Here is a 27,282-nt window from a genome sequence, read left to right as displayed (position 1 = left end):
GCATGGGATCAACCCTCAGGCTGGTTGCCAGTGAGGCTCAACACACAACAGGCGTGCAAGCTGTTATGCCAGTGCGGATCACACGAAGCTGAATTTGCCTCAGCAGGTTTTGGTACCTGCCAACATCTCCCTGAGGATAAGCTGCTTGAGAAGCTTACTGAATCCTGCTCTCTTTCTGTCTGGAACTGGCCACTGATTGTATTGGTTCTGGGCCTCTTCACAAGGCTTCTGGCGCAGGCCAATGTCAGCTGCTATCTGTGACTGGCTCTGGGCAACCTGTTTGGAGCTACCGGTGATCCACAGCTTATTAAAGTCCAAGTAAGAAAGAGTAAAGAGAAAACCATATTTGGAGTGAGAAGCCTTTAATAACTATATTCATTTCCAGAGAATAATAAATATAGAAATACAAGCAATATATGTAACAGTAATCTTTTCCTTAGGTATACAGAAAGCATTTACTTTTATACAGATTAGTGGGCAAACACTTTTACTAGAAATCAGCAGTGGAAACAGCTACACAGCAGAAGAAAATAACAAATAAAATGAAAAATTATTTAACTACTGAAATTCATACTCCAGGTGTTCCGCCATCACAGGTGACATGGGAGGTTGGTTTAGCTTCGGGCAGCAGTAGTCTGAGGTTGCTCAGATTGGAGCTGTTTACCAAGATATTCCCTAAAAAATAAAATAAGGTAAATTAGCATTTAAACGACAAAGAATCTCTTTCAAAATCGAAGTACAATATATACTGTCATATGCTTTAATTTCTAAAAATTAATAAACTAGTCCTAGAAAACAAAACTTTTCCCAATTTCAAAAGTGCCTATACTGTATGAATTTCCAACCCTCTATTTAAAATACACAAGCAAGTCATTACACCCACGAACAAGTAATTCTGCTTTCGATTACAAGGCAATGTAATTACTTATGGGGGATGTCTATTTTACACTTTGGGGAAAGCCTTGTTTACCGGTGCTGCCTCTTCTGCAATCTAAGAAGTTGAAACATCCACTTAAGTATGATTCCATGCCCGTGGACTGATACATGAAAATCACACTCCCTGATGTCAGAAAATACAGGTACCTATATCTAGGGGTGAACACAAGAGCACATGAAAACAAACCCCCGAAAATAACATACAGAGTCACCACACCTGGTAGAGCTGCTGGTTATGGAGCACGCACTCTGCCCTGGCACAGGCACAAACCTGCCGAGATGGCTCATGGAACCCCAGACAATCACAGAGCAGAGACGTACTATTCTCATTGTACAGACAGGGCACGATGCTCTGCTCCAGAAAATAAACTGCACATACACCCACAACGTGTGCATGCTTCCCTCTCATTACATACAGATATCACTGTTAATTCCAGGACAGAAAACAATCTGTACTCTATTTTCTGCGAGTGACTTGCCCAAACTCTGGTTTTTGAACTACCTCATAAGGATGAGAATATCGACATGTTTCCCCCTCTAATAAGAACAGAGCATGAGTTTTAGCAGAGAGACAGGGGTTGGCATTCCAGCGCCACCACTTCATTGGCTCCAGAAGTTGTGGGATGAAGACACTTCATGTTAACACGAAGCCAACGGAGGCACTGAGTGTGAAGGCAGCTGGCACAGGGACGAGCAGTGGGCACACGGGGCCCATGTCACCCCCTCTCCTCAACTGGTCTTTCAACCTCTCCTGGTCTGAGGACCTCCAGGAGACAACCTTTGGGTGCTACACGGGGCCCATGTCACCCCCTCTCCTCAACTGGTCCTTCAACCTCTCCTGGTCTGAGGACCTCCAGGAAACAACCAGCATCTACTAGTCAATGTGATCCTGCCTTTCTCTACAGAGGTACAGAGTAAGAGGAGAGGGATGATCTAAGTTGTTTTACTGCCCTACTTTCCCCTCAGATATCACAGCCTTAGTCGAAAGTTATCAAAGATGTGAAGCAAGACTAGAATAAAAGATGAACTAGAGTGGGTGAGGTGTCAGGGACCCCCCAGAAATGTACAAAAGTGAACTATGATTTAAAATACTGTGCGACTAACTGGAACTTCGTATGACATGGAAATGGCTAATGATCTTTTTAAAAGCCTTACAGGAAAGTTCTTATCACTGACTTATCAATTTGGATATCACGTTAAATCATATGATATATTCTTATGTTAGCTAGGAGCTACCCTGACATAATTTAGACAATGGGGATCTTATTTTCAACCAAAAATATATATAAATAGTTCTAATTTATGCAAAGGCCAAAAGGAAAGCCATCCTATAAATTTTACTAGACAGGAAAAAGCAGGATTCTATAGTTATTATCAATGCTGCCACTGTGGGGAAGCCTGCAACTAGGAAATGCCTGTGACCGCACAGATTGTGTAGGGGGAAGGAGAATATAATATTTATTATAAAACGTCTAGATCTTACACATTTTTCTACATATACCTAAGGAATTGAGCTGAAATTAGAAATGCTTCATTTCAAGAGGAACTTTGTATACGCCAGTTTTGAATGTTGGACTACTTATTGTAAGGGCAGCAGGACATGCCACCCACATACGCCACTTGATGTATTGATCATTTTAAGCCAAAGGCACCTGGAGAACAGCAAATGCAGGCGCAGGCTTTCTCTGAACTCCCCTCATCTGCCAAAAGACAGGTGCTCCACAAAGGACTCAATTGTCATAACCCCTCCTCAGGAGTTTCTTCAACCAGAGAGGACTGACTCATCACAAGAAAAGAGACTGGAAGTCCACACCACACCCATACAAACTTCGTCACAAACTGCCTCCCACCTCTCACCATGTTTCCTAAAAATTATTTATTCTGCCCCCTTCTCTCTTTCCTATTAAGATGTAATTTAAGCCTAAATTCTAAATCTATCTTTTTTAGTTACTCATTTTATTCCTGGGTATTTCCCATGTGTACAAGAGGTATACATTTTTCTCTTGTTTATCTGTCTTTTATTACAGGTGCCTCAGCTCAGAACTCAGAGGCATAGAGGAAAAATAATGTTTCTCCCATGTCAGAGTGATCTTAGGAAACATTTGAAAGGTGTACTCAAAGGCACCATGCCACCCAAGGGCTGCATCTGCTCCATCTCTTCCAGAGACATGAAGGGTGGTTCATTTCCCATACCAGATTTAACTGGTATTTCGCGGACAACCATGGACACTTGGAGGTAAGGAAGGTGACTGACTTCTTCATAAAAGAGACATAGGGTCAAAGTAGAAGGATATTAAAACAGAGTGAAGGTGAGTTGTGCTGGCCGAGAATAGGAAAACATGCCCAGCCATGGCTTCTTCCCCACCCGTCTCCTGCTCCTTTGTCTTCCTGGTCAAGGTAATTATTATGGGTAATATGCCCTACTATACACTCATTTCTTTGCTGTATACAAGGCGGCCATGTGATATTCACTTCTTTGTGACCTAGTGCCTGGTGTGTAGGAACCAGGGCCTCCTTTCCTGTCTGCTCGGGATTATGCAATTTAGGGTTAAGGCAAAGGACACATATAGATGTAAGTTGTTCAACTGAGAACTTGCACATCAAGGGCCCCAGATGGAACTTTGTGAGCCTAAGGTGAGGTATTGCAGGTCACAAAATGCCAGAAGTCTAACAGGAGAAGAGCCCAGACAGGACTCCTGGGAAAAAGAATCAAATCTCCTCCTCAGGCTTTCTTGAAATTAGTATGTTTGCTATGGCATGTGGGTTGTTAAAATATCAGAGAGAGCTCAACTGCAAAAGATATTTATTACAGAAGGAGACCTAGCCTATACAAAGCTTTGGGGGAAATCTACTTCTTTGAACTTGGCTGGTGAAATGTTGTCAGTCAGCATTTCTGATGTCAAATGGCAACATGTATTCAATGAAAACATTCCCAAGATTCAAGGCTGCCTCTGAATTCTCTGTGGGAAGTCCTGACACCAAGTGCCTGGGGCTGGGAACACAGAACGGTTGCTGCATTCCACACTTTACACGCCATCATGACAACGTGATCCTATCTATCCACATTTTACCCTCCATCTTGACAGCATCCCTGTGAGGTGGGTGTTACTGCCAGTTACAGGGAGAGAACGGAGCCTGGGAAAACTTCAATAACTTGCTCAGGTGCAAAGTGAGCAAAGGGCCTGGCTCAGGTCTTATTCTCTTTCTGCTGTGAGGCTGCCTAGCCTCCAATAAGAGCCTCAAAGGCGCAGGAAACAGACACTTCCTAACTGATAGAGTAGAAAATAATAAGCAGATATGAGTAAGTTCTTCAGGTTGACGTTACATTACTGTCAGGATAAAGGAAAAACTATTATAAATTTTATTTCAAAGGATTATAATGCATCTATAACAAAGAACTCAAGAAGAGCTATTTAAAGGAATCAATCCATTTACTCAGTATTCCTCTTTATACATACAGATCAATACAACAATAAAAATTCAACTTATTCACTCATAAAGTGCCCAATTTATTCCAGCAATTTACAGAAGCTTGACATTAAGTCTCTGCTTCTACTACCTACAAAGCAAATTTGAGAAGTATAATATTTTCCCTTCTTTGACTTCATTCATAACTTAAAATCACTTGGGATTCCACTATCTCTGAAACTAAAAAAAAAAAAAAAGCAGTCTGAAAAATCCAACTACAAAACAGCTCACAAAGGAGATTATGTTGTATCCTAAGAAAGAGTTTACATGTGACTAAGAAATACCTATTTTATTCTCTTGCCAATGGCCATAAAATTCCATACTTCCACTTCTATTAAAATACTGACAAACTGCTTTCCAGTTCCTACCGGGCACCACTGAGAAAGCTAAGACTTGACAGAGGTGGTCTGAAGATGACATTAGGTGCCTAGGTTCTATTCAGCTAGAAGCAAGGACCCCAGGAAGCATTTACACCTGGCCTATATTAGCACCAACGACAACGAAAGGCCTTCAACACATTATATAGGGTGTCCCAAAATTCACGCAAGATTTGAATTTTGTGTGAGCATTAACAACAACAACAAAAAAATAAAAGCCTAATTTTACTTGGTTTATTGAATCAGATTCTAATATCTGTTGCCCTTGATTTCAATCCCTTCCATTTGATAAGCATTACCAAGTACCAATTATGGTCCAGGAGCAGGGATAATGAAGACCAATGAACACCACTGCTTTGTGTATGTGCCAGCAAAGCTGTGGAGGCCATTTACCCGATGTGCTATTTCATACATAACCCTATACTGTATACTTTATGAATCAATAAAAAATTTACAATTTTTAATTATAAACCTGTGTTTTCTATCAAAATTACTTCTTGCGTGAATTTTGGGACACACTATAATTAATTGCCAAACTTCACTATATTTATGGTTGTTTATAAGGTCAAAAATGATTATTCTTTCTTTAAAACTGTGGTTGAAGACACTGTGTTACCCATTCAACATACAAACTTCACCTTATATAATTGAAACACATGGTAACTTCAGCTATATAATTTAGTGCCAGAAACCACATGGTAACTTCACCTACATAATTTAGTGGCAAGAAAAAAGTGAATTTTCTCCTGAAAATTCACCAACATATTAATCTACGAAAACTACAGTTCCCCGTTTTTCCTTTTTGCCTTGGCTGCCAAGAAGCTTAGTAGAGAATCTACTGTTACTATCAGTTTTGTATTATTTTCTCTAGTCTTTCAGTGTGGGCAAATTTTCATAACTAAACTTATAATGAACCTAGAATTCTATATCCCATGTCTTCTTGAGCTTATCATAATTATTAAAAGTACAACTGAGTCATAATTATCGTTCTCTTAACCTTTACTTATCTTGTTTTGGAAAACAAGTAGGTGTAATATTAATCATTAATGAAATATTCCTCTGAATGTATAAAAACAATTCATCTTAGAAAATATGGACTTTACTGTAGTTTACAATACAGATTTCTATCTGGTAAAGAGCAAAAATAAAACAACTATTTTATACAGTCATATTTTCTTTAATGCAAACTCACTGTAGTTACAGATTGAGTTATTCTTCCAACTGTTATCATGATTTTGAATATTATATACAAACAAATCAAATTTTGTTTTATGAACTGATTTTCCTATGTAATGACTGAATCATGTAAAAATCACAGTGCTCTCTCATCTGCATCTAATTTACAGAAACATTTAAATTCCAAAAGTAAGTACATGTAGTCACATCGTCTCCTCAGTACTTTAAAATCTCAGCCTGGGAAAGCAGTGATCAACGTCACAACATGCACTATTTCTTAGTGCCTGCTATTGACTAAGCGTTGCAGCACTAACTGCTTGATACACATGTTCTCAATTGCTCTTCACAAGAATATGCATAAAAGGCACAGAGGAGCCCCATTTTATAGATAAGGAACTGGAGTTTAATGATAAATGACATGTTGCAATGTTGGGACATCTAGTTAGTGGCAGGGAAGATATTTGTACTCAAATCTGTCTAATTCTAAAACTCAGAGTTTTAATCACTATATAATACTCCTTCATAGTACATTCTATCTCTCACTGGCTGAAGATATATTGTTGTCCAGATATAAGAGAAAAGAGCTTAACAACATCACAATGTGAGTCTTTAATTTATTTTCTCAAATATATTTTCATAATCACTAGCCACTTCATTTCTTTTTTAAAAAACAAATGGTCACCTTCATTAATAGCCTATGATTTAAATAAACAAACCTCTTCAATTTCTGCACCCCAGGGTTCTTTCTCCTTGCAACATCATTCTCTCCGATATCACTCACTCTAAAGTATGCTGACAGAGCTTTCATAGGAGCTCAAGTGTACATTTAAATGGCACCTCCTTTCTGTCACGGGGAGAGATCCTGTAAGAGCTGAAGACCTGGACATCCCCACAGGGAGACCCTTTCCCATGGTGGCACCTTTTGTAAAAATTACTGTCTCCGAAGAGTCACTTAGCTAGCAATCCCCTCCCCTCACCATGAAAAGCAAAGTAAGGCATTATCCTATCTATGCCTTAGGGCTGAAAACGCACAGAGAATAAATATCCTAAAATCCTACGTATATTCATTTGGAAAATCTGTCTTTAACAGCTGCAGGATTGCCACTTCATTTTCTAACAATAGCTAAATTCAAAGATGAACAGATTAGCAGTGCCCCTCAAGAGTGATCATGGAAACAAAAAAACAAAAACAAAGAAGTCAGTGATTCTAAAAATATAGTCTATTTATGTGAGTTTTGGTCCTAAAGCGGGAGGGGAGCGGGTGTACATTTTAAAAACAATTGCATCAGTGTCTACTGAGACGTCTATAAAAGCAATTTAGGCAAAATTTGCAATAACAAAGTTATTTCTCCTATAGGAATTCCAGTAATCAAATCTTTTTAAAATAGCTATAAAATCTAAATATCAAACAGCCAAATCCAGAGTTTCTTTATCTCTTGCTATGTTCAAAAATCATCCCGTACCTGTCACTACCAGCTTAATGATAGGTCAGCAGTGTCTTACACACGTTATCATTTTTCTAACATGCAGTTATGATATGTGAAGTGGTGAGCCACTCAAAGCATCAGGGTAGGCAGCAAATGCCCCTTTCCTTTTATTTGTCTTTTATATTTGAAGACTTTATTTTTTAGAGCAGTTTAGGTTCACAAAATTGAGAGAAGGGTACAGAGGTTTCCTATATATATAGCAGCCCCCACACATGCATAGCCTCCCCTATTTATCAACATGCCCCACTACAGTGGTACATTTGTTATCAAAGATGAACCTACATTGACACATCATAATCGTCAAACCCATTTAGTTTTGCATTTTACATTTAGGTCGACGGTCCATTTGGAGTTACTAGGGTTCACTCTTGGTGTTGTTCAGTCTACGGAATTGGACAAATGTAAAATGACATCCATCCATCATTATAATATTACACAGAGTATTTTCACTGGCCTAAAAATCCTCTGTGCTCCAACTGTTCATCCCTCCCCCAAAACCCCTTCCCAATTTTTTTTTGTCTCCATAGTTTTGCCTTTTCCAGATGTCAGACAGTTGGAATCATCAGTAGGTAGCCTTTCGAGATTGGCTTCTTTCATTTTTTTTTATTGTCTCCATAGTTTTGCCTTTTCCAGATGTCAGAGAGTTGGAATTATACAGTAGGTAGCCTTTCGAGATTGGCTTCTTTCCCTTAGTAGTATACATTTATGGTTCCTCCATGCCTTTTCATGTCTTGATAGCTCATTTCTTCACAGCAAGGAATAATATTCCGTTGTCTGGATGTACCACAGTTTGTTTATCCATTCAACTACTGAAGGGTATCTTGGTAGTTTCCAAGTTTGGCGATATGAATAAAGCTGGTATAAATAGCTTTGTGCAGGTTTTGTGTGGATGTAGGTTTTCAACTCCTGTGGGTATATACCAAGGCACACAAATGCTGGGTCATATGGTAAGGGTATGCTTAGTTTTGTAAGAAACCACCAAACAGTCTTCACAGAACAGACATTTTTAAACTTCACAATTATTTCTTTCATGAATCAAACCTTTGGCGTATCTATCTAAGAAGACATACCATAACCAAGGCCATCCGGGTTTTTTCCTATATTACCTACTAGGAGTTTTATAGTGTTGCATTTTACATTTAGATCTATATTCCATTTGGAGTTATTTTTTGTGAATAATGTGAAGTCTGTGTCTGATTCATTTTTGCATGTGGCTGTCCAGTTGTTCTAGCACCATTTATTGAGGAAACTATCTTTGTTCCACTGTATTGCCTTTGCAATAAAATTGCCTTTGTCAAAGATCAGAAGGCTTTGTTTATGGGGTTCTATGTCTGGGCTTTCTATTCTGTTCCACTGATCTATCTGTCTATTCTTTCACCAATACCACACTATCTTGATTTCTGTAGCTTTGTAGTTCGTCTCAAATAAGGTAATGTCAGCCCTCCAACTTTGTTCTTCTCTTTTAATGTTGAGTTGACTATGCTATGACTTTTACCTCTCCATATAAAGTTTAGGATCAATTTGTCATATTCACAATCTGCCAAAACTCACACAGCAAGATATAGACAATCTGAACAGGCAGTTATTTTCTTTCAAGGAATCAGTCCATTTCATCTATGATATCATATTCGTAGGCATAGTCATAGTATTTCTTTCCTATCCTTTCCATTTCCATGGGATTAGTAGTGATGTCCCCCCTTTCATGATTGATATGAGGAATTTGTGTCTTCTGTTTTTCCCTTTGTTAGCCTGGCTTGAGGCTTATATTATTGACTTTTTCAAAGAACCAACTTTTGGTTTCATTGATGTTCTCTATTGATTTCCCATTTTCACTTTGATTTCTTATTTTCTTTTGCTTACGTGAATGTAATTTGCTCTTCTTTTTCTCATTTCCAACACTGAAAATTTAGATTATTGATTTTCAGGCTTTCTTCTTTACTAATATATGCATTCAATGCTATAAATTTCCCTCTAAGCACTGCTTTCACCATACCCCACAAAATGAAAAGTTGTACTTTCATTTTCATTTAATTAAAATATTTTTTCTTGAAATTTCTTCTTTGACCCATGTGCTACTTAAAAGTGTATTCTTTAATCCCCATATGTTTTGGGATTTTCCAGTTACCTTTCTGTATTATTTCTAGTTTAATTTCATTGTGGTCTGAGAGTGACATTGTTGTCATTTATCTCACTAAAAATAAGTACCTTGTTAAGAACAACAAAGTGCCCTGGTATATTTCAAAATGGTTCCTTTTCCCTACCCCGTGCCAGAAGCCGAAGAGATTTTCCTCCAATATTTATTGTGAGGACCTGGTCTAGCTTCTGGAGCTAAATCTCACTCTATGATGGAGACCCCCTATAACTTGGTCCCCTTGGAGTTTTTAAGTCTCAGATTTGTCCACACTGAGCCTCCTGAATTTTGTAAATTACAGTTCAGGTTTTCCTACCCAGGCACTAGTTCCCACATTAGTTTCTGCTTGTGAGTCTCTGCTCCAATAAACCTTGACTCCCTATATTCACCTGTCTGACTCTCCAATTTCATAGGACAGTGGTTTACCTTGTGTCTTCCCTCTCTGATGGATCCAAGAAAAGTTGTTGATTTTTCAGTCTGTTCAGCTTTTTACTTGTTACAATGGAGTAGTGACTTCCAAGCTCCTTATATGCAGAACTGGAAACCAGAAGTCCCTCCTTTTCTTTTAAATGCTGGTTCTTGATCAGCAAGTAGTTACAACCCAAAGCAATTTACAAGGCAGAGTATGACCCCTAAATGACTGCATTACATACAAATCTAGTTACACAAGTGCAATGTGGGAGAAATGCCTGTGTTGTTATAAGGACTTTTAAGAATAGAGTTTATTTTATACTAGAGGCCAGGTGCACGAATTTGTGACCAGTGGGGTCTGTCAGCCTGGACTGCGGGATCAGGCCGAAACCGGCTCTCCGACATTCCCCAAGGGGTCCCGGATTGCGAGAGGGCACAGGTCAGGCCGAGGGTCCCCGCCGGTGCACGATCGGGGCCAGGGAGGGATGTGGGAGATTGTCCAGCCAGGGAAGGACTGCAGGAGAGCTCCAGGGCGTGTCCAGCCCATCTCTCTCAGTTCCAATCAGCCAGACCCCAGCAGCAAGCTAACCTACCAGTCAGATCATCTGTCCCCTGGTGGTCAGTGCATGTCATAGCAACTGGTCAACTGATATTATATAGGATTAGTTACAAAGATAGTATGTAAGCAAAGCCCATATTTAAGGCTTATGATTGGCTCCTTTTTCTAGAATTATACTTAGAATATAAGACTCTTAAATGAGGGAGGAGAAGGTGTCTAATTTATCTTTCTCCAGTTTTTAGCTCAATGCCTGGCATATTCTAGGAGCTTGATAGCTGTCAAATGAAAAGTAGTTGAAGAGTCCTACAGGGAAGTTAGAACCTGAGAAAGGATACATTTTTCTCCTATGGGGAAATGTACTGAAACACCAGGAGAAACAAAGGTACCAGCAGTTAAAGCTGTTATATTGTTAGCTGAAACTATCCTACCAATCATTTCTTCTCTTGAATAAACGTATTATCTATACTATAATAGATATACACTGGTTTTAATGCAAGTATATGTATCTGTCAATCACGTGGCATTTAAAATATGCTAGGTAACAGCTTACTACAAACTTAAATAAATCCAAACAGATGGCAGTAGAACTCCGATTTTTTTCAAATATTATAATTCTGAAAGTTCCTCAGTATCCAGCAGTCCTAACATAATTTCCACCTGACAGCTCATCTATTATTTGTGGCCTGTTTTTTCTAATTCTTATCCATGCAGATGAGTAGAAAGGCTGAGATATCAGTCCAAAACTAACAAAATAAAATTTAACGACAAACAACATAGAAAATCTTGAGCAGCGAGAAAATAGCCAGCAAGGTCAAAGTAAATTATGAACAGATGGTAATATTATTTATCCCACTGAGAGACTAATCATCCAAGACTAGTTTAAGTAAATAAACAGGAGAGTAAAAAACAAAACAAATAAACAGGTAGAATGAGATGATTTGCTTTTATATGGTCCTTTGGAAAGAGATCTATGTTTCAAATTAAATGTTGATGTTCTAAAAGCAAAATATATGAACAACTTGGTCTAAAAAGCACTCATCACTGACAAGAAATTATTTGTTAGTGGAGGGAAAACTTTTAATTAGCAAAACGTAGATTAAAACAAAACTGTTTTAAACATTTTAGACCACAACTTATACTCAAAACTATGCCAAAGATAATTCAAGTTAAAAAAAGCAACAAAAAAGTTACCTATTTTTCCACAAATGAGAACACTTTCAGTAACGGTTAATATTTTATCCTGTAGACAAACCTTTACATTTTCTTTTATATATAATAATCAACCTGTTTATTTACCTATAATTTCTATTTTCTCTAATTTAACATGATTTTAAGACAAAATAATTTCTACTAGGAATTTTCTCCAAATTGGAGGCTCAATTTCCTGTTCTAAGTTTCAGGAAACTAAATGGTTCGTATTTGTCAAACATAAAAAGACTAATCTTAGCCCTAGCCTGTTTGGCTCAGTGGATAGAGCATTGGCCTGCGGACTGAAGAGTCCTGGGTTTGATTCTGGTCAAGAACACATGCCCGGGTTGCAGGCTCGATCCCCACAAGGGGGCATGCAGGAGACAGCAGATCAATGATTCTCTCTCATCATTGATGTTTCTCTACCTTCCTCTCTGAAATCAAAAAAAAAAAAAAAGACTATTCTTATAGCTCCAACTTTTAAAAAGTATATATTTAATAATTTAAATCCAAGGTACTTAAATTTTTTTTCTATAGAGATAATAAATCAACAAGGTTAAAGTAAACCATGCTACCAAATTCTGAGTAGATACTATTTTACCATGCTACCAAGAGGAACTTCAGTATATTATTTAAAGAACAGAGAGGCCCAGACAACTAACATATTCTGCTATCACCCAACAAATAACTTCTGTATACTAGAAATTCTAAAGCGTTAAAAAAATAAGAGAGGTATGAGAAACATTACTTCAAAGAGACTACAAATGATAAAAAGATGTGATGATAAGTAATAAAACAAATAATTCCAAATAAAGGTACTTGGGGAAGGAAAAAAAGATCTGAAAATTGTCAGGTCATATATCATTGCTTATAAAAAAAACAAAAACTTTTAAGTAGATATTTAATATAGATTTTTAAATGTTTTAAACTACTATATTTAATGTAAGTTATAGGAATCATTTTCTTGACTTCACCATTAAATGGGCATAACAAGAAAAGTGATTAACTGATAGAGAAATCACCCACATCACTTAAAAAGCCAAGACACCGAAATAAAATAAGCAAATAGTGTTAATTTAATCTGTAAAATTTAAAGGCTATGAAGAAAGCTATATTTACCTTATGAAAATACTTATAACTCATATTCTGTCTACTCCTTAAAAAACAAATGGGGAAGATGCTTAAGTCTTAGGAGTCAGGCAAAGTTTTCCTTAGAAGTCATTTTCTTAACATCGATGAAATGTCACTTTCCCTGTCAGTGGCAACAGAATCATCACTCTAACTAAAGTCAGGAAATGGAGGTGGAAAGGCACCTCTTTCCATCAACAAAGATCCAGGAGCAGTAGGCCGTGATTAAATGAAGCAAAAAGAAGGGACAGCCAGGCAATCAACCTACTGGGGCCGATCCATTAGTTCCCAGTGCAGGAAAGGAGTGTCTGATTGCTGGGCAAGAGCTACATATAGCCTGCTTTTCTGCACTAAAGCCAGGGTGTGGCAGGAACAAAAGGGATTTTTTAAAATTAAATAATTCAGCCAACTTCAGACGTGGTAGCTGAAATCAGATAGAAATGGCAAGAACTTGGGGTGAAGAAGAAAAAGAATAACTGGGACAGTAAGCAATAAACACTGACAATGAAAATAGAGATGAGACAGAAGATGGGCTAGCAGCTGCACAGCAATGCCATCTGAATACCAAAGCTAAGCCCAACAAGGATCTTATAAAGAACTTTGACCGTACATGGGGACTACCAGCAACTGTACACCCATTGGGCCCCCAAGTATGCCTCAGGGAACAGCATGGTAGAGAAATACCAAATTTGCTTAGAAGCAAAACAATGGCTACAGGTAAGGAGCAAAATGGCCATGGAAAGCTGCTGCTGTTGCTGTTCAGAAAGACTTTTATCCATGATTATATTTTAACTATTTTCAACTATGCAAAACCCAATTCAGGTATCTGTACATCTAAGAAGCCGATCCTAATCAAACAAAACCACAACATGAACTTGATCCACAGATACTTACACCTTAGTCACATGCACCAATGTCTGAAATCTGAATTTGGTATTTTATTTATCAAAGATTCTATTATCCATCAGTGGTTTTATTTTCTTTACTACAGAAATGCTCATTATCCACCTCCTCCAATGTTTATTTAGGCTGGTACTCTACCATAATCTAAGGCAGTGGTTCTCAACCTTCCTAATGCCGAGACCCTTTAATACAGTTCCTCATGTTGTGGTGACCCCCCAATTTCATTGTTACAAATTGAACATAATTAAAGCATAGTGATTAATTACAAAAACAATATGTAATTATATATGTGTTTTCCGATGGTCTTAGGTGACCCCTGTGAAAGGGTCATTCGACCCCCAAAGGGGTCGCGACCCACAGGTTGAGAACCGCTGATCTAAGGTTTATGTTATGCTGGCATTTCCAAATCAATTGTAACCAAGTGATACACAGTGTCCAGAAAAATAAGAAGTTAGTACAACCTCAAAACATCTCCAACTAGCAAAGTAGAAGCAACTTTAGACTGGGAGACCTGGAGTTGATTGACTAATAGTGAGACAACAGCTTTAAGAATTCCTTTTCACTTGGAATTGGTTTTAATATATTTTTTTAAATCATGTTATATTTGTGTGTGGCTTTTTTTTGTTGGTAGTGGTAGGTTTTTTGTAACCGTTTAATAGCTTTTTAATTTATTATATTGTATTTTTTTAAAATTAAATAATCAAGTCCTAGCCGGTTTGGCTCAGTGGATAGAGCATCGGACTGCAGACCAAAGGGTCCCGGATTCAATTCCAGTCAAGAGCATGGACCTTGGTTGTGGGCATATCCCCAGTGGGGGGTGTGCAGGAAGCAGCTGATCAATGTTCCTCTCTCATCGATGTTTCTAACTCTCTATCCCTCTCCCTTCCTCGCTGTAAAAAATCAATAATATATTTATATATTTTTTTAAATTGTAGGCTCAAGATTTCCTGCATATTGGAAGTATCAAATATTTTAAATTCCTCAAGTCAGACTTTATCTATATGTAACTAACCTTTAAATCAGACATAGCAGGTTGTAGGCTTGGTCCCCAGTAGGGGGCATGCAGGAGACAGCAGATCAATGATTCTCTTTCATCATTAATGTTTCTATATCTCTCTACCTTTCCCTTCCTCTCTAAAATCAATAAAAATATATCTTAAAAATAATAATAATTAAAACATATGCCCTTAAATACATTTTCAAAGGTTCTATCACTAAAAATGTCATAAGAATAAAGTGGGAAATTCCAGGTACTCAAAGAGAGAATTCAATTTTCCAAATTAATTCTGGAAAATGTTAAATCTAGAAGTGATTTATATGTTTATTTAAAATCATATGGAGTATTTTAGCACTAAAAGGTTAAAACTTACATTAGGGTTTTTTTTCTTCAATTCAGTTCATAAGTAACTATTTTAATCACTGTATTTATGACTGTGTACTAACAGAGTAACTCAAATATCCTAAGCAGATATAACCTCAGAGAGCAAAGCAGTATCACGCATACCCTTGGCTTGGTGAGTTCCTCTGTTACATTATTTACCTACACATAAAATACCTAAAGAGGGTAATACTCTTAGCACTTATTATTCTGCTTGAAATAAGGGTGAAAAAGAACCCAGAAACAAATAGCAAGTTCTACACGAGATCCTCTACCTACAAAATTCAGTGTTTCTTTCCTGAAGTCTTGAGCTGTCCATATGCACATATTGCTGCTTCTGAATTACAAGCTGATTACATATAAAATCATTCTGTAGGAAAAAAATGGTGACATTTTATGATGTTAAATTAGAAAGGCTAAACTGAGGGTATATATAAAAGTTCTCTAGAATAAGTTGTCATTGTATATATATTCTGCCCAACTTATGAATATAAAAATCCAGCACTGCTAAAGAACAAGGGGGCGTGCCAGGAATGCACAGTGGGTACAGGAAGATCAGAGAGCTGTGCATGTCATTTAGGAGGGCTGTGAGGAGGAATGACCTGCTCCAGGCCTCCTGGACTGAAGAGGTGCCAGTGTGTGCCAACTGTCCCCTAGCAACTCTATTCTGCTCACCCCCATTATTCCCCCACCAAATCAGTTAGGGTTATTTGTAATCCATTATTCCATGCAAATGCAGATGTCAAGGAGAAGGGGAGAAACTGGTTACTTTATGAAGACTTGTAATTTATGGAAATAATTTTGAAATTAATCATAAACTCGTAAAAAAATATGTCCACATCATATATAATTATATTCCACGTTATGTAAACCAGAAATAAATCTATCTCTATATTATCAAGAAACATAATATTTAACTCATTAAAAAATAATCAAAATCAACACCCAAAGACAGACTAGTTCTATTTTAAAATTATCCAATTTATACTTAAAATGTAATTCTAAACTTATACTTAAAACAAAAATATTCCCTATAGTAAAAAATAAATGTTTACTTTATATCTAAAATTATAATGTATTCCAATAAACAGATACTTTAGGAATAATACAATATCAAATATCTAAAAATCATTTATGATAGAAAAGTAAAAGAAAATCAAAAGAATGTGCTAGAAATCTTTTCAGCACAGCTTAGGAGCAAACTAATGACTACAGATAACGAGCAAAACTGCCATGGAAAGCTGCTGCTGTTGTCATTAAGGCAGACTTGTATTTTGCTTTTGTCCATGATTATATTTTAACATTTTCAACTAAAATATTGTCACTCATAAAAATTAATTTTAATTTAAGTCCAAACAAACAAATGTCAAGAGGACACAAAGTCAACTGTGTTTTCATGTTTTTATTTGGTGTGAAACATCTTAGAACCATATTTTAGGTAATTAAAGCCTCTATGTTAGGTAAGTAAAAGGCAGTCTTTACCAGCATGATTTAATAAGGACAACTTGGTTACCTGCATAAAGATTTTTATTCAAAATCTTTTCACATTTGTAGATCACGTTGCAGAAGATTTACCTTCCAAATGGCATTCTATTTGGTCTCTTATTGACTGAAGGTTAAATAAATTGCTGTTACTTGAGCAATTTTCATTCTCTGGCACAAAGAGCCAAAAAATTATACATGTCACAACAAAATCTACAGGTCACATGTGAAATCGAATCTTTCTTTATGTGAAAATTCCTTTCTAAAGAAAGTATAAGAAAACACTGACACCAAGCCTGTTGATTAAAGGGGGTCTATTATAACTAAAACATTAAGTTAAGTTAGCTTGGCACATAATTAGCAGGTAAGGATATTCTCTTATTATCTAGTCAATGATAAACAGTGAATAAACCAGTTTCTGGCTATAAAGATATTTACTTTTCCTTTTGTACACATATATCAAAAAATATACTATGAGACTAAATCAAGTTCCTAAATTCAGGGGGGAAAATAATCAAATTTTAAATGTTTCACCTTCAATATATGATCATATAAAAAAACAAATTCTCAAAAATGTTTCTCTACTAGCAAAGGGAAAAGGTCAACATCCTATTTCATACCTATCTTTTCTTTCATATACATTTTTTAAAAAGCTAAACCCAACAATAAATGCTCCAAGAGAAATTAAAACAAGAATTATACTTCAGCAACCCTAATTTCAACAAAAATAAAAGTGTTTTTCACAGAAACTTTAGAAAAACACCTGGCAAACATAAGCTCATTAGATGCAACAGCCTTGAATGCCAACATTCTTTAAACTAATTTCATGCCGGAGACATAAACCAAGAGAGATAAAATTACTAAATAATTCATTTATGTTGAAAAATGTGCTTTGGTGCAAGGAACAACACTCAACCAACTGGAACTGGAGAACATTATGCTAAGTGAAATAAGCCAGTCAGAGAAAGACAAGGACCACATGATCTCACTCATTTGTGAAATTTAATGAGCAAACTGAACTACCAAGGAAATAGAGACAGACTCATAGATAGAGAGCAGGCATACACTGCGGGGGGAGGGCAGGAGGGACTCGAAGGCAGAGTGGAGGGATTGAGCAAAAAAGAAAAAAAGAGAGAGAACTCATGGGCATGGACAACAGTGTGGGGCTTGCAGGGTGACATGATCTCACTCATTTGTGAAATTTAATGAGCAAACTGAACTACCAAGGAAATAGAGACAGACTCATAGATAGAGAGCAGGCATACACTGCGGGGGGAGGGCAGGAGGGACTCGAAGGCAGAGTGGAGGGATTGAGCAAAAAAGAAAAAAAGAGAGAGAACTCATGGACATGGACAACAGTGTGGGGATTGCAGGGTCGGGGGTGTGGAGGTGGAAGAGGACATAGAAGGGATAAATGGTGATGGAAAAAATAAAATAGAAAAGGAAAATGTGGCTCGGGTTGAAGCGAAAAAAGTGGGGAAACCCAGTGGGTTATTCCATATTTTACTGACAGACTTGCAAGGATTTTCCTCCTGCTGAACAGATAAAAACTACTTTGAGTGCCTTCTGCTGATCCCATTCTTTCTGCATTGAGGTTATGAACAAAGTAAAAATGTTTTCAGCCCATCAAATGTTGCCAGCACTAGCTCTGAAATCTATCCTAAATCCATCTACTTCCTTACTTTTATAGCTGTGGTCCAAGCTACTAACCATCTCTACTCTAGACCACAATGAGAACTTACTAAAACAGTCTTCTTCCTTTTACACTTACCCCTGTGCAATCCATTCTCCACAGAGTAGCCTAAACAATCTTTTTAAAACACAAATCAAACCTTGTCATTTCCCTGTTTTAAAAAATTTCTCAATGGCTTTCATCTTATCTTATAAGAGTCAAATGACAGCCTATGCAATTGGATGTCTGCCAAACTCTCCTTGCCCACTTTTTTCACGCTGGCCTCATTCCATTCTTCAAATTAGTGTTTCTCAACGTTGGCACCATCGGTACATTGGGCAAGACAGTTGTTCATTGTGGGAACTATCTGCATTGTAGGATGTTTAGCAGCATCCCTCGCCTCTACCCACTAGGTGCCTGTAGCACCATCACCCCCAGTTGTCACATAACAATATGTTTCCAGACATTTCTTTTAAAGAAGCCAAGCTCAATCCTGCTTCCTGGTCTTTTACCCTCTCATTCCCTCTATGTGAAATAATTATCCCCAATACTTAAGCTCTATGACTGGTTCCTTTCATTCTTATCTCAACTTAGCTGTGCTTGTCTACTCAGAGAGGCCATCTCTAATCATCCTACATAAAGTTGTGCCCACTTCCATCATAGCTACAGCCCAACACTTAATAGAGTACAGAGTAAGTGCTCAAAACATAGTCACTGAGAAAATACATAAATGTCAGTATTTATGAGAAAATGCTTAAGTGGTAAGATGATAATAGTTATGTATAATGCCACAACAGCACCTGGATATTCTCCTATACTGTATTTGCTTCATCTTTCAAATGTATACTAGTACAGTGGGGCCTTGACTTACGAGTGTCCCGACTAACAAGTTTTTCGAGATACGAGCCGTCTCTTGGCCGATTTTTTGCTTTGAGTTGCGAGCTAAAATTCGGGTTATGAGCCAGCTTCAGATACCCTACCGCTAGTTGGCGCAGCGAACATCACAGTGAACGCCACAACATCAGCCCAGCATCACGTGTCTCACTCGTTCCCTTTAAAATTTGACATACGAGTAATTTGAGTTACGAGCTCCGTCACGGAACGAATTAAACTCGTAAGTCAAGGCCCCACTGTACATCCTAATGCACCATTAATTCTTTCTGGTAATATTATTGTCAGTTATAGGGAATGTACATTTGCTCATTGTGCATTAACAAAAATAGTCCAAGGCCAGAGCATGCTTCCACAGAGTGGGAACAGAGAGGCATTTGAACTGTTCAGAAGATGTTATGCTGCTGAAAGCACTGAACATCCAACTTCCGGCTAAAAATAGCCATGACAAAGGATCCTGGTTTATTCCATCATGTATACAAATGGCTCACCATTTTTATCTAAGCAGTCACTCTTTCATTTATCTTGTTTTAAGTGGACACACAAAGGTCAATACTTTCGATTTTTTTTTTTAATGACAGAAAAACATTACTTCAGTTATTTCAAAAGCAAACAGCTATAATGAATAAAAAGGAAATGTGAGAGTTAAATCTTAATCACTTTGGTTTTCGTGTGAACTGGTAAAATCCAGTCAGGTGAACCCTATGCTGAGTAATTAAACCTGGCAAAATTGTAGTCTCTGATCAGAATAGTTCAACTGGATTTCATTAATTCCATAAAGGTTGGTTCACTCATGTCACAGGGGGCCTTTTATTACTTCTGGAGATGTGTTTGATATCAGCACTTTGAATACATATACATTTCTTCAGAAAATTAATACATTTTTTTAAAAATTATGTCATTGCTCTGAATTGCTAAGATATATTTCTAGATATTTAAAATAATAAACACACAATGCAGTGTACAGATGATGTGTTGTGGAACTGTGCACCTGACACCTGTATAATAATGTTAACCAGTTTCACCCCAATAAATTCAATAAAAAGGAAAAAAAATTTAAAAAAATTTTAAATATAAATATCACTGATTTTAAAAACTATCATTCATCAGAACAATTACATAAGAACTTCTGGACAAGTGAGACCTCGCAGACCAGTGTGTGAGTAGGAGGAGAACCGGCACATACCAGTTGTGCACCATGAGTTTCTGCACAGCCAGGAGAGCGTTGTAGCGAACCTGCTGGTCTTCGTGGTGCATGTGGTTCATCACCAGCTGCTTCCCACCAAGCTGCTCAATGACCCTGCGGAACAGAAGCCACTTTGTGAAGATACTGCAATTACTTTCAAACTCATGCTGTTAGTCAGCAGAAAGCCCAAATCCCTAGCAAAGTTACAATACACGTAAGTAAACCAACACATGCCTTTTTTCTATCATTTTCTCCAAATCATAGTTTTAAGGCATTCAAATATTTCTTTTGAATTTCTAAGAATAAATCTAATTGCTATTCTCCTTTCCCAATCCAGGCAAGTTTCACCTACCTGAATATCTCACATAATATTCCCGGTTATAGTTTTCTAGGTAGTTGAGTATCAACTTCTTTATTTTTAGTATTTCTGGCCTGCTTAAAATCAATATATTGAATATAATCTAATATCCATAATAATATCAATCAATATTAAGTTCACCAGTGGCTGTGCTGTGAGACAGATATGGGCTCAAGTACAGATTCCAGGGAACACAGAGTTAAAAGCACCCAGTAGAAGCCATGTTAATTTCCTGAAAAGGACTACTGATTTTTAAGATAACTGCTCTTTCTTGTAACAATGGGAATTACCACATGACCTCCTGGGCAATGAACCAGAGGAAGAAAATTCCTCTTGTCAAGAGCACCGTGATGACTGACAACCAGCATTGCTTTCTATCACTGCACCTGACACCCTAAAAACTCCAGTTACCACAGATGTAAAAGTGAAGTGAAAATGGTTATTTCCTTCATGAATGGAAAGAGATTCTCTGTTCCTCTGCAAGGACGTGGCTGTGGATAGAGCTGTGGAGTCTCTTAACTCCAGCACAACAGTGTGGATTCTCCAGTCTGTACTGCCTAGTGGGAGATATAACTATTACATAGCCAGTGACAAGTGACAGCAATAGGGCTTTGGTGGTTTAAGACAACCTCACAGACAGACGGATGGGGATCAAAGATGAGAGAGAGGCTTTTATGTTTATACCTTTTTATACCTTATTTTTTAAATCATCCTTTTTTAATGTATTGAATTGAGGGGGAAAAGTACGGTATAATTATTACCAAACATTAATTGAGTGCTTGTTATGTGCCAGGTACTGTGCTTTAAAACATTACTTTAATACGTATATCAGCTCTGCTCTCTATCAGATATGTTACATTAGGGAAGTCATTTAACCATGTAAATTCCTTCTTGCCACATGAGAATAACAAGAATGCCTCATTTATGGTGCTGCTGTGAAGACTAAGGGACATAAAGCCCATGTCTACTGCTATGAGGAGGAGGAGAAGGAGGAGGAGGAGAAGGATACAGGGGCTGCTCCCCTTCAATCCAGTCCAAGTGACCTTCCAAAAATCTGAATTATCACTTGTTCTGCATAAAACGCTGGCTGACAAGGCCCTTCACAGTCTGACTTGGAGCCTTCTCTCGCTTCATAGAGCCCGGGCCTACACCCTGGACTCTGTGCGCTGACTCCACTGGCCCCCTTTCGGGTCCTCCAGCCACAGAGTCTTGGCAAACGCTGTCTCACTCCTCTTCATGTAGTTTTCAACTAGAGGCATGGAAAGATTATCGTCACTGGATAAATTTTAAAGGGAATATGAGGAATAAACATGAAGTCATTAAGTCATTCTAAATTTTTTTAATCCTCATCCGAGGATATGTTTTTATTGATTTTTAGAGAGAGAGGTAGAGAAAGGGAGAGAGAGAGAACCAAAAATCTGAATTATCACTTGTTCTGCATAAAACGCTGGCTGACAAGGCCCTTCCCAGTCTGACATGGAGCCTTCTCTCGCTTCATAGAGCCCGGGCCTATACCCTGGACTCTGCGCACTGACTCCATTGGCCCCCTTTCGGGTCCTCCAGCCACAGAGTCTTGGCAAACGCTGTCTCACTCCTCTTCATGTAGTTTTCAACTAGAGGCATGGAAAGATTATCGTTACTGGATAAATTTTAAGGGGAATATGAGGAATAAATATAAAGTCATTAAGTCATTCTAAATTTTTTTAATCCTCACCCGAGGATATGTTTTTATTGATTTTTAGAGAGAGAGGTAGAGAAAGGGAGAGAGAGAGAAACATCTATCAGTTGCCTCCCCGTACACGCCTGACTAGGGATCGAACCCACGACCTGGGTATGTGCCCTGACCGGGAATCGAACCTTCGGTGCATAGGACAATGAACCAACTGAGCCACACTAGCCAGGGCCATAAAGTCATTCTTATTTCACCACAAACTGCTTATTCAACTGACCGTGTTCATGTGTTTGAGCTACTTTGAGGGGTTGGCAGGACTGGCTTCTTACCTTTCCTCTTTGCCTCAACACCCCTGTTTCCTCCTGCCCTTGCTTACTCCTCCAGGGTGGACCGCTGTAATTGGGGAGTTTGGAAAAAGGAATCCACATGCATAGATACACCCCCTCCTTTCTCTTCCATGTCAGTCCAGTGTTCCCTGGGATTAATGGGTTAGTCTAATACTGAGTTCAGTTTTAGGAAGGCCATCTGTGTATTGTACATATGCCATGTTTTTCAATATTGGCTTTATCAGTAAGATTTCTACTTTGGCCTCCATTTATTATCTCCTTTGACATGTTTCTCAAATAATTTAGAATTTAGGCAGGCAGGCAGGCAGGAGGGGCATTATTTATTGGGCCCCTTCTGGACACCTCCAACACATGGAGATACAGTTGATTCTCATTATCCAAAGTAGTTATATTCTACAGTCATCACTAACAATGATTTAGTTAATATTAAAATCCTAGAGGAAATCCAAGGTTAGGTTCCTCCAAGCCTCTGGTCACAACACTGCCATTAACCTATCAATACATAACCTTGTTTTATGTGTGTCTGTGTAAAGACAACTTACTTTATATATTATTAATTCATTAGCACTGAACTCATAGCCAACAGCACCATAACTCATGCCTGAAGGAAGCTTATCTAATACACATAGTTTCTCTGTAAGGCATATCACAGCCTTCTTCTGCTGAGGACTCTACACAGCACTTCAGCCCTCGGCTCAGAGCTAGTGAAACAGTGAAATCACCAACAAAGTGCACAAAAATACAAAAACCATGACACTAAACAGACCACATAAGGAATACTTGTTTACAGTACAAAGCTAAAAAAAGAAGGCAGAGTATCGCCTTGTTTGCCTTCAGCCGGGAATGTGTGAATCAGGTGACTCAAATTTTGCTCTGTACATGTCCACCAACAATTGTGAAAGCATGAAGTATTGATTTGGGGGTTAGAAAAGAAATTTTTAAAAAGTAGGCAAATTCACAAATCTAGAATTCATAAATAATGAGGATCAACTGTATATGAATAAGTATAATCTAAGAAAGGTACCATTTTAGTGAAATTAAAAAACACAGAGATCACACACCATTGATGACGATGATAGCAATTTTTTTACTTGTTGGGCATATGCAAAATGCTTCCTATATTTTCTCTCATGTAATCTTCACAACAAATGTACTGCCTATCCCTCTAGAAAGTCATGTTTTTTGACATTTTAAACCCTTGCCCCTTGTATCTGCTCATATTAACACCAGCCAAGAAAATTTTAAAAATTTGCTTTTAATAATTTATTACTATATTTATTTACTACACATTCATTTTCAAACTATACATATTACTGTCCTCCACCCAAGATTCCAGTGGGTATCAAAGAGGAATAAACAATCTCCATTCCACTGAAACACATTGCTATAAAAATAAAGACATTCCCCCTCTTCTAAATTTAAGATTCAAATGAACCACCAATTACTTTCAGATTATACAGATGTCCAAAATCATAAATGCTTGAAAAAGTGGTGAAAAAGAATCTTTCCAGTTGGCAGATTAAGACAAGATATCATTAAAAAGGCCAAATATTTAGATAATTTAATTTAGAGCAACATTCTAGTACTTTAATAGCCATTGCCTAATAGAAAAAACCTTGCTAAACATATTTCAAAACAAATCAAGTCAATAGCATGTTAAGCTTTAAAGACTTGTAATATTGTAATACACTATTAACAAGCTCAACACTGGTAATAACATTTAAAGAATGTACCAGCTGGTGAAACAGAGAAACGTAATTTTAGAGTAAATTTTTCAGATATTCTAAAAAGCACAGCACTAATTTTTTTTGTTCTAAACGTCTTTTTCCCTATAAATATGGTTCTATAATATGATACAAAGTATAGTTTGATATCAGGTAGGTAGCAAAATCTTGGCCATTTCTCATAGCAATATTTTTTCTGATACAGTGCCTTGGGCAAGGGAAGCAAAAGAAAAACAATTGAGACTACACCTAAAAAGTTTTGCACAACAAAGGAAACCATCAGCAAAATGAAAATAAACCCACTGAGGGGAGAACATATCTGCCAATGATACATCAGATAAGGGGTTAATATCCAAAATTTATAAAGAACTTATGCAAGTCAACACCAAAAGAAAAAAAAAAGATCCAATTAAAAAATGGGCAAAGGACCCGAATAGACACTTCTCCAAAGACGACATACACAAGGTCAAAAGACATACAAAAAAATGCTCAATGTCACTAATCATCAATGAAATGCAAATATTAAATACAATGAGATATCACCTCACACCTGTCAGAATGGTTATCATCAATAAATCAACAAACAACAGTGCTGGCAAGGATGTGCAGAAAAGGGAACCCTCGTGAACTACTGGGAATGCAGACTGTGCAGCCACTGTGGAAAACAATATGGAGTTTCCTCAAAAAATTAAAAATGGAAGTACATTTTAACCCAGCAATCCCACTTCTGGAAATATATCCTAAGAAAACTGAAACACCAATCAGAAAGAATATATGCGCCCCTATGTTCACTGAGCATTATTTATAACCAGAGGCCTGGTGCACGAAATTTGTGCCTGTGCCCTCTTGTGCCTGTGCACAGCCCGGCCTGTGCCCTCTTGCAGTCCAGGAGCCCTCAGGGGATGTCTGACTGATGGCGGGGAGCGGGTCTAAGCCGTCAGTTGGACATCTGTAGCACTGCCACGGAGGTGGGAGAGGCTCCCGCCACCGCTACTGCGCTTGCCAGCTGTGAGCCTGGCTCAGTGCTTCTCCCTGTGGGAGTGCACTGACCACCAGGGGGCAGCTCCTGCATCTGCCCCCTGCACATCATAGCAGCCTGTCGTTCTGCCGTTCGGTCAATTTGCATATTAGCCTTTTATTATAAAGGATAACCAAGATCTGGAAACAGTCCAAGTGTCCATCAGTAGATAAAAAAGCTGTGGTGCATTTACATAGTGGAATACTACTATTTGGCCTTAATAATAGAAGAAAATCTTAGCTTTTGCAACAACATGGATAAACCTGGAAATTATTATGCTAAGTAAAATAAGCCAGTCAGAGAATGACAAATACCGTAAGATTTCACTTATATGTGGAATCTAATCAACAAAATAATTTAACAAACAAAATAGAAATACAAGCATAGATAACAGATTGATAGCAAATTCTGCTTCAGGTGAACTGTCATAATTTTTTGGAATCCATCAATATAAGGCAGCCTGAACTACAACAAATCAGATATTTTTTTTAAAAAAACAAGATAAAGGTAAAAAATAATAGGTTGCATGGACACTTTGGGAGAAAAGGTAATTTCTCTGCTTGAAGGAATATCTCTCCATCTGTCATTGATATGATGTTATATGATCCTATATAATAAAAGCCTAATATGCAAATTGGCCAAACGGCGGAACAATCGGTCGCTATGATGCGCACTGACCACCAGGGGACAGACGCTCAATGCAGGAGCTGCCCCCAGCCCGCAGGCTCCAGGCCTGCCAAGGTGGGTGCCAGCGGGGGCCCCCCAACCACCCCGCCGGTCGCCCCACAGATTGACTCTGATGGCTGGCTAGGCCTAGGGACACTACCCGTGCATGAATTTCGTGAACTGGGCCTCCAGTGTTTAAATATTTATACAAAATAAGGACAAAGAAGTCATGAAGTAATTATGGAATGTGAAAGTCTGCAACTACAATGGTGCTCTGCCAATTTTCCCTCACATTCTAAGATCTTCTGGGTTTATATGATAATTTTTTATGATAAATAAGATAAACATGTCTTCCTTATATATAGCTTTAATGAATACAAAATATTAACATCAATAATAATAAAAGTAGCTAATACTTACTGAGAACTTACTATGTACCAACGGCACTGTTCTAATCACTGTATTTAGATTAACTCATTTAATCTTCATATCACCCTCCCAAGAAAGGAATATGATTATCATCCCAATTTTATAAATTAGGAAACCAATTAGCAAGTGGAAAAGCAAAAATTCAAACCAAGGTACTTTTCCAAACAACAAAAACAACCCTTTGTCCAATTTAATGCCTTATCCCTTCTATTGGCACCTTGATCTCTTATTTTTCAAAAGAAAAAAAATCCTATCTTTTCATTGTTAATGAAGCTAAGTGATTTTAAATTGAGGTCAGCCTCACCTCCTCTGTAAAGCCTTACCTGTCTCCTCCCACATGAAATTTCTTTAATACTTTTAAATACGTACATTAATTCCATTATCATACATCTCCTGTAACTTTTCTTTCAGGTGTTATATTTCCTTCTATATTTTAAACCTGCTGAGTTCAAAGTTAGTACAAATAGTAATTGAAAAATAACCATAGCTCATAAAATAGCTATTGAATTAAATCATATAAACCAAAGAAAATCTTCAATATGAAATTTCTGTCATCTCTGTTGACTACTACACTATAGTAGTATACAGGTGTACTTATATTTTTATACTACCCATTTTAATTAGGTTTATCATAATTCCCAGTATTAAGGTAATCTTGATTTCACATACTCCGTTAATTCCTCTGCTAAACTACC

The 27,282-nt window shown here is 37.6% G+C and overlaps 1 protein-coding gene across 3 annotated transcripts in view; it reads right to left on the bottom strand.

Annotated features, from left to right (window-relative positions):
• Positions 1-345: 345 nt before the first annotated feature.
• Positions 346-27,282, bottom strand: part of ATP6V1H (ATPase, H+ transporting, lysosomal 50/57kDa, V1 subunit H) — a 73,307-nt gene continuing 46,370 nt past the window's right edge. For 2 of the 3 annotated variants that reach the window (XM_005857312.2, XM_005857313.2), the window contains 2 exons: positions 20,374-20,487; positions 346-675 (listed from right to left, as the gene is read on the bottom strand). In XM_005857312.2, coding sequence (XP_005857374.1) covers positions 615-675; positions 20,374-20,487 — 175 coding nt within the window. In that variant the 3' untranslated portion in view covers positions 346-614. The remainder of the gene's footprint in view (positions 676-20,373; positions 20,488-27,282) is intronic. The other variant, XM_014543930.1, reaches the window with a different exon arrangement.

Source organism: Myotis brandtii, unplaced genomic scaffold (assembly GCF_000412655.1).
Source record: "Myotis brandtii unplaced genomic scaffold, ASM41265v1 scaffold1102, whole genome shotgun sequence".
In the NCBI taxonomy this organism is placed as follows: Eukaryota; Metazoa; Chordata; class Mammalia; order Chiroptera; family Vespertilionidae; genus Myotis; species Myotis brandtii.
The sequence above is the reverse complement of the archived record's forward strand: the minus strand, read 5'-3'. Positions and strand labels throughout refer to the sequence as shown.